This window comes from Gambusia affinis, linkage group LG06 (assembly GCF_019740435.1).
Source record: "Gambusia affinis linkage group LG06, SWU_Gaff_1.0, whole genome shotgun sequence".
NCBI lineage: Eukaryota > Metazoa > Chordata > Actinopteri > Cyprinodontiformes > Poeciliidae > Gambusia > Gambusia affinis.
The window spans coordinates 11,318,572-11,327,500 of record NC_057873.1 but is presented as its reverse complement, the minus strand read 5'-3'; the positions used below and the strand labels follow the sequence as shown (position 1 = coordinate 11,327,500).

General features: G+C 42.2%; 1 protein-coding gene across 2 annotated transcripts; it reads left to right on the top strand.

Annotated features, from left to right (window-relative positions):
- On the top strand, positions 1–8,929 carry si:ch211-11n16.2 (zinc finger FYVE domain-containing protein 1). Of its 2 annotated transcripts, none has more exons than XM_044118832.1 (12): positions 1–519; positions 1,168–1,449; positions 1,845–2,067; positions 2,560–2,777; positions 2,939–3,045; positions 3,602–3,710; positions 3,810–3,907; positions 3,995–4,112; positions 4,290–4,460; positions 5,727–5,919; positions 6,000–6,101; positions 6,336–8,929. In XM_044118832.1, the coding sequence occupies exons 1-12, from the start codon at positions 403–405 to the stop codon at positions 6,566–6,568; spliced, it is 1,971 nt and encodes a 656-aa protein (XP_043974767.1). In that variant the 5' UTR covers positions 1–402; the 3' UTR covers positions 6,569–8,929. The 2 variants fall into 2 exon arrangements, with proteins under 2 accessions (XP_043974767.1, XP_043974768.1); XM_044118833.1 differs by having other exon boundaries at positions 6,003–6,101; positions 6,336–8,928.

Genomic DNA, 8,929 nt, shown 5'->3' with positions numbered 1-8,929 from the left:
GTGCACAAATGTATCAATGACGCTGAGTATGGCACATCTTCGAGGGTTTTGTTTTTTTTTTTGTTTTTTGCGTCCACCCCTTTTATGGCAGATTAATTTAGCATTAAATTAAACACCATTCTGGGCGTTCAATTTTCTATACTCATTTATGTTCGTACAATTGCGGCTACAAATCGTGCTCTAAGTTTCTACAGTTGTATTTCTTACTTACAAGAACAGCGTGAAGGAAGCTTGCCACTGAACATCTACCAGTTTACCAAGCCTGCCTTCTACGTGATCATTTTGCTTACCATACCGTACGGCGACTCACTCTCTGTGACTCTTGTTGTGATTGACAGGGTCATGCTGAACTTTCGTTTTGTGTTCTGGCGTCTCCACTATGTTTTGAATGTTTAAAGGACGATGTCGGACATACTGATGAAGGAAATGGATAGTCTGTCGGTCGGCCCAAAGAAGTCAAAGGAGTTGAGGGAGGGGGCCCAGAGCTTCCTGCTGGTAGACGAACAGGAAAACCTGCAGGTAAAGTTAGCCGAGCTAATGCTAATAGCTAGCTGTTTGGCTAAAGCGAAGCTAACACTCCCTCTAATAGAGGCCCATGCCTCAAGATGCATATAGGGAGATTTTTCTGTCTCTCTCTCTTTTTAATTTTTACATCTTTTAGAAAATTATACAGTTCTTTTTACATTTGCGAAGTTCGCTCGTTTTAACGACTTGCTATTTCCAGCCTTTTATTTAAACATGTAGCAGCGTTAAGATGTCTACTTATATTGTGTAAGTTTTAGATAACGCTCCAGAAATGTTTAGTGGTTTTAACAGCAGAAAGAGACGGAGCAGCGTGTTGACTTGTCATTTAGGGAAAGCACCTAGTGAGTCATACTCTTCTGACCACCGGGAGGCACTCTCACTTTGTTGTTATTACGTGATCAAAGTGCAGCTAGATAAGGACTTTCTTTACTGATCTAAACATGTTAAAGCTCATCTAGACATTGATTGTAAATGCAACTGCTCTGACCCACAACGGGACAAATTGGTTTCTTATTAGGTTTTCTCCTGATGATTCTGTCATCCTCACCAGACTCATTCTAATTGAATAACAACTGGAGTCTGATCTCATGCATCAGCTTCACAGACACAGCTTTCTCCCTCATCCTATCTCTCCTCTTCCAGGTGAAAAATGACGCTGAGTTTGTGGAGAGGCTCGGCTGTATGGACGTCACTGGGGTCAAGGTCCTCTCCATCTTTGGCAACACCGGCGATGGCAAGTCCCACACGCTCAACCATATCCTGTTTGGGGGTGAGAGCGTGTTCTACACCTCCAAGTCCCCCAGCTCCTGCACGGTGGGGGTGTGGGCCGCTTACAATCCCTCCCTGGGCCTCATCGCCCTGGATACAGAGGGTCTGTTGGGAGCAGCTGCTAATCAAAACCAGAGAATGCGTCTTCTTCTAAAGGTGAATTTAGAGGTTTCTGATTGGTCTTGATGCTTTAAATCTGTAAACCTATTGATTTCTGCATAGCTAATGACAGGCAGCACTACAGTTTGTTGTTTGGAGTCATGTTGAGGTGTTTCCAGTAGCCATTACTTAGTTGGGTTTATTTATGTTTGCCCAGCAAAAGATAAACTAATAGGAGTTTCTCTGGGTTGGGTGAAGTATACAACTAAATGTTCCTGTCCTGGATTGCTAAGCAGAATAAGAATAGGCACACCAGGAGTTTCTCTGTATAAACTAATAGGAATTTTCTGGATCTTTCTGTTCTTGTGATGTGATATTGTGATGCCTGCATTGCAATAATCTTCTGCCATTCTTTCAGTAAGTGAACACACATGTTCTCTCGTCTTCGGCAGGTTTTGGCCGTGTCTGATATCGTCGTCTACCGCACGCGGGCGGAGCGTCTCCACAATGACATGTTCCAGTTCCTGAGCAGCGCGTCCAGGGCCTACCTGAAGCACTTCACCCGAGAGCTGAAGGCTCTGTCCAGTCGGTGCGGTCTGGACGTCCCCCTGTCGTCTCTCGGACCTGCGGTCATCGTCTTTCAGGAGACGACACACACTCAGCTGCTAGGCCAGGGTACAAAAAAACAGTACAGAGCCTTGCAAAAGTATTTATACCGCTTAAATGTTTTCACTTGTTGTCATATTATAACCACAAACTTCAGGATTTTATGTGTCTATTGTGAAGTGGGAGGGAAGGATACATGGTTTTCTACACTTCAAAAACACAAAATCTTACAAAGAATTTTAGGTCTGGTTGAAAATGTCTTGGTACGCTTGAAATCAGACAAAACTAACTTACAAGTAACTTTTCAGCAACATATAGGAGCTTGTTTAAAGTTAGTAATTACTTAATATTGATGAAAACGTTCTAGTTCCGCAGGTTATTTTACTTATAGACTTTTCCCATGTAAAATTATATTCAAGTGGAACTAGTACTTTTTCATCAATTTTCAGAAATGATTGACTTAAAACAAACTCTTATACCGTGCTGAAAAGTTACTTGTAAGTTAGTTTTGTCTTATCTCAAGTGTGCTAAAATATATATTTTTTAAATCCACCCTCTTAGACTCGAAGGCGCCCGGTTATGCTGACACTCTTCTTCAGAAGCGTTTCCATGACTTGAGTTTGGGGACAGAGGCCTTCAGCTCGGTCCAGTACGTCGGCACTCAGACCGTCACGCCCCCCACTGACTACAGCAAGCTGCTGGAGGCCGTCAGGCAGCAAGTGAATAACACTCACACGCGCTCCCCGCGCCAGCCTGGGATTGTGTTTCATGCTCTGGAAGTAAGTGGTCTTAGCGAGCTTTAGCAGATGAATCGGAAAGTGTGCAGTTCTTAGTTTTAATTGGTCCTCTGGGTTGATTTTCCTTACCTTCTGTTTAGCTTTCATCCCACTTAAAGTTCCACTTTTCCTCCCTCTAAGCTCTCCCTCTCTCTGCTTGTCAGGCTCTGAGCGAGCGTTTCAGTGGAGAACTATTAGACGATAAAATTACGCTGTACTCCTTCTTCCCTGATGAGTACTTCACCTGCTCCTCTGTGTGCCTCAGCTGCAAGTAAGTTGGTCCAACAGTCTGCAGACTTTACTGGAACACTTTTTATCAAATGCAGTGTTCAGGCATTTCTTTGGCTTGGAACACAGGATTTAAATTTTTGGCTGCTCGTGGCAGCATGTTGGAGTGTCTCTGAACTACAACCCCAAATCCCAGAGAGGCTTCATGCTCGCATGTTCTCTTCCATCGATCATGAGGAGTGAGGATCATATTCCTAACTGCATGATGTTTTCCTTGGAGAAAAATGTCGTCTTGCCCTATCAACCCCACGCCAGCATCCAAAAGTTACCCAACACTCCATTACTGAGCAAGCTCTGCCCTGGCAGCATTTCCCGAGCTTAATCTTTAGTTGTAGGTCACATAAAACATGCACACCAGGTTTATATTTATAAATATCATTAATGATTTTTCCTTTTGCCATCTCCCTCTAAAGCCTTGTATGAAACTTGTAATATTGAATCGAAGATAAAATAACAATAACTGCTTGATTAAAATTAAACATTTCATCATATCTGCCCTTATAATTTCCTCTAATCTTCTGTCTCTCTGCGCCTTTTAGCATCCGTTGTAAAAACGGCATGAATCACCTCAGAGACCGGGTCCCCCACATGGCAGATGGACTCTGCCAGTTTGCTCACCAGTTCAACAACAAGGTCCTCATCTGTAAAGTAAGTCAGCAGCACCACAGTGAGTCACTGCTCTCCCAGTGTCTGTTAGAAGGCCCAGTTCATTTACCATCTTTCTGTTTGACTTGGTTCTGTCTTCAGCGGTGCTACGAAGGAGGCAGGGAGGTGATCGTTGTGCCCAAAACCTCGGCTTCTTCTGACAACCCGTGGTTTGGGCTGGCCAAATACGCCTGGTCAGGGTAAGACGATACACACACACACACACACACTCATTCTTCTCTGTTTCATATCTAGCTTGTCATTATTTCTTCCTGTTCTTAACTTAGATATGTGCTGGAGTGCGCCAGCTGCGGCGTGATCTACCGGAGCAGGCAGTACTGGATGGGCAACCAGGACCCTGAAAGCGGCGTGGTCCGCTCCGAGGTCAAGCACGTCTGGGAGGATGTGAGGCAACAATCATATCTGACACAATATTACAGCACCTATAAATAAAATGACAAAACCTTTCCAGCTTATTTTCAACATATTTGAATCATGTTGTAGGTTTAACAGTCCAGAGATGATCAGAATATGTTGATGTGATTCTCTTCCTCTCTGTTGGATCCCTCTGCCTTCTTTTAGTCCGACATGTTCCTGACCAGCCACCAGAACGCGGCTCAAAGGGTTCTGGACGGGATGAACTACGTGATCCAGTCGGTGTCTGAGTATGGAACCGGACCCACCAAAGCCGTCACTGCCTGGCTCACCGACCAGGTGGCTCCGCCGTACTGGAGACCCAACGCAGAGATCACTGTGAGTCTCAAGAACTAAAGCAGAGATTCAAAGCTGACTCAGAAACAGGCCCACAGCAACACAGATCCTCTGCCATACGTAACTGCTGACATTGTAAGTATGGCAGAGTAGCTGTATTTCCAAAAGTAACTTGATTTCAGATTAATCCTTAAAATAGCAACAGAGTTATTTAGGTGATTACTTGATTTTAAAAGTAAGTTGGATTACAAGTTACTTTATTAATTACATTCAGCTTCCGATGTTTTAATATAAAAATGCCAACCAGTTTCAGTCGGTAGTGTTTAAGGGCAGCATTTCCTCTACTACATCCTAACAACCAACTTCTTCAAGTCCTGTCCAGTTTTTGTTGTTTTGGTGGAGGGGGACCTTCTGCCATTTAGTCGCATCTCTCTGCTTCACACCACCTGGTGGAGCTTGCTTCATCAGCCTGACTGTACCAAGCTGCGATCCCTAATGCTTCTTCAAATGTTGTAATGCTGTTGTTCTTGATGTAGTATTTTTGTAGTTAGATGGTTTGGAAAGTTTGAAAATTATTATTATACCCCCAGAAGCAGTAGTAAAAATATATTTCATTTCAGAGTTGACAGTAAAAAATGGTTTACAATAAATATGAATTCATATTAGTCAACAGAACCCCTTCCCCCAAAATTTAAATGCAAAAAGAAAAATTGCTAAAAAACATTTGTTTTTTGTTTCGTGTTTATGTCATTTTATTAAATGAAATCGGGCTATGTACATCAGCAATAAGTGGACAAGCCTATTCTGGGATCGACTAGTAGTAGCTCCATCCTCCACTAGGGGGCTTTCGCCTTCTCTCCTTATTGCATTAAACTGCTGCATGAGAGAAGTAGAGGAAATCAGTCTCGCTATTCAGTCTCCTCTGCATTCAAGGGTGTAACAACAACACTTTGTCGACAACATGCTTTGATATTGTCATCGGTAGCTGACACAAACTCAAAATAGATCTTGTGTTTCCAGCTAGAAAATGCTAATCTCTCTCCTTCCTCCATTGTTTATGTTTGTGTTGCTGCCTGGTGTTAAACATGAGACATATCTCCATGAGGTACAAGACGAAAGAAACAATAGATCTTTCTACTAAGTAAAAGAATAACGATAGTAGACTTGGATAACTAACTTTAATCTGATTACTGGATTAGAAATAAGACGTTAGATCAGTCATTACTAAAAGAATTTGAGAGATTAGAGTTCCTGACATCACTGATATTCTAGAAGTATGTCCATCCACGTCTCCCTCCCTTCCTTCAGGCCTGTCATGGATGCCAGAAAGAGTTCAAGGAGGCGGATCGGAAGCATCACTGTCGATCATGCGGCGAGGGTTTCTGTCATCCCTGCTCCAACTACAGGATGCTGGTGCCACAGCGGGGCTGGGGAAGCAGTCCTGTCCGGGTGTGTCAGCCCTGCCACCAGGGGGGAGGACCCACCGACACCAACAGCCAGGGTAAGACCCACACACTCAATCAGTGAGTGTAACACTGTGGGGTGATGTTTGTGACGCTTTGAATGCACTCTTCTTTCCAGTAGTGAGTAAAGTGGAGTCTCACAGTCTGATGGCTCGCAGGGTGACAGAGGTAGCTCAGTCCACAGTGGATATGGTGACCACGGCGTTGGACTACCCCCGCTGTGAGTCCTTCTACCTCTTCCTCATTGCATTACGTTAAAACTCCCACATACTCCTTTGAAGATGATATCAGATAAAACAGATCAGTAAAACCTTGTGCTTTTATGTAAACTTTTGCATTGGCAGGAAACTAATATCTCACAATTTGTCAATATCCTTAAATGACAGCTAAAATAAAAAAAAAAAATTTAAAAAAAGTTGTTTTTTTTTGTTTTTTTTAATATATCGCTGATCAGCTTTCGTGAAGGACGTGGCTCGGCCAGACTACTGGGTCCCGGACCACAGCATCACCAAGTGCCATGAATGCAATAAGGACTTCACCCCGGCCATGTCCAAGCACCACTGCAGGGCCTGTGGTCAGGGGGTGTGTGGCCCCTGCTCCACCCACATCAAACCTGTTCCTTCCCGAGGCTGGGACCACCCGGTCAGGGTGTGCAACGGCTGCTTTGCTCGCACCGACACCCTGTGACCACCCGCCATGTTCGGAACAACTTTCCAGTCTTCCTCAGATGGTCCCACTCAGCACTGTGAATCCCAACGCTGCTGCTCCAGGAACCTGAGAGAGATCAACCCAACGGCATTAAGAAACTGAACTGGAATCAGCTTTCATGGGGACTAAAGAGGAGCCTCAGAGGCTTGATCTAATCACTAAGGTGGGATGCTGTCAGCTCTGCTGAAGTATCTGTTTCACTCTTATCTGCCTTTATTTTACAAACTGGTTTTGCGTCGGTTATAAGGCGTCATATCCAGCTGCAGATCACTTTTTCTGCAGCCTCTCAGCATCAAGCAACTTTGAGACGAACTGGACAAAAAAACAAGCAGCACATTTAATATTTATCATGTCAGATGTTTATCTCCTTAGTTCTCATTAAGTTGCAGCAGAACTTAAATTCTTAAACTGAAGTTTATATTATTGTTTCTTCCCTTCCTGCAGCGGGCTGCTGATACTCACCATACTGACTAACTAGTTAATTTAAAGTAAAAGGGAGTTGTTTGGATTTTCTTCCCAAGCCATAGGAAGCATCTTTTTGGTCTCTCGTTGCACAAAAAGCAGAGACTGAAAATCTTGGCGTTAGAAAAACAAAGTTTGGGGTGTTCCTGTGGTTCACGAGGTTCATCTGCAGCAGCGTGTGCCTTCATGGGTATATTTCTACTCAATTAAACATATCGTTAATTATGGATTTATATCACTTATTGCCTTGACCATCATTTACAGTTATATTTGCTATATAGCGAAAGCAATGAGAATAAAATTGATATCTTAGCACATTTAGACATTCCAGTGGGTTAAAAACCCTGAATATTGGAGTAGATTTACTTCTCAGAAACCTGATGCAGCTGCACTAAACCAGAAATGCAGTCTCCTCTAATCACATGTAAATACAACATTGAAAGTCACTTTACTTTGTCATAGATTCTTGCTTTAGTTTATTTTTCTGTGTAAAATGCAGTTTTTATTCAATTCTGGTAATTGAAACTCTTGACTTTGATCTTAAATAAAATAACATTGACCAAAAAAAAAAAGAAACCAATTGTCTCTGTGTGACTGAATGTCTTTGCTTCGCAGATGAACAATACATCAGCTTTTTACTCACCTCTAAAATGTGAGCTGATGGGAAAGTCTTAATGTACGGTGAGAATTTTCAGCCTTGCAGCCCACGATACCAGGAATTTACTGCATTTCAATTTATTTTCTTAGTTTTGGTTTACAAAAAATGTGATACCAGCAGACTTGACAAGACAAACAGGTTTGAGAAAACAGTCTGCACACAAAATTCTAAATAATGGCATTTCTCCACTAGTAAAGTAAAAAAAAAAAAAAACACTTGCAAAAAGCTCTGTTTGTGGCCTGGTTTCAAAAAGAAACACAACTAAGCAAATCATAAAATTGCAGCAATGGCTTCTTAATTTGTATAATCTAGTTGTAGAAAAAGGATTACACACAGAAAAACAGTGACAAGCGTCAGTTACAAAGGGGGACATTAATGTTCATGGCTCCCAGTATGATTCTCATCTTGGCAGAATAAAGCTTTTCAAATGAACAGATTTTGTGTTTATATAACAGACAGCTGATTTATTCACAATAATTATAGTGTTAGCTAGAACTGTGTTTTCTTCTGGTGACATTCTGTAAGTGTTGATGTTTGGACAATGATCTGCAGTAATCATTATTGTGAGTCAGCTCAGTATGTGACTCACTTGTATTTGTAAAAAGTTTTGGTTGTGTGTCTAATTCACTTTTGATTAAGGGCTGCAGAGCTGTCTTTTCCTAAAGCGGCATCCAGGTGACCTTTAAAGGCACTGATACACACATCATGCCACAAGGAAAACATCCAATTTGAGGTTTAATAAACTTGTGAACATTTATGTTGTTTTTCTTAAAAGCATAACCTTTATCTCGTTCTTGAAAGCAGACAGACCCTTGCAAAAGTTGGATTTGTTTTACTAAATTTTACGCACTATTCAATTTTCTTTTAGGTGTGTGATCTTTGTTTGCAGTACCTTATCTGTACACAGGAGGGCGCCCCATGAACAGCAGCGCAACAACACAGGAGTGTAAAATTTCACATGAGACCACCTGCTGCTGACTGTTCAGACTGTCTCGGTGGTGGGTAACTACTAAGCCGTCCTGGTTAAAAGCCAGAAAAAGACGCTTCTCTGGAGCAACCTGGTTCCAAAAGTTTATGCTCCCTTCAACAATTACTTTGCTTTCTTTGCACAGACTCATTTGGAAATATTTTTCCACTCTACATTGCTGAGGTTTTTTGTATCTAACAATGAGGACATTTCTGGTCCTCATCCCTCTTCAGACAATGTATGATGTATCAGA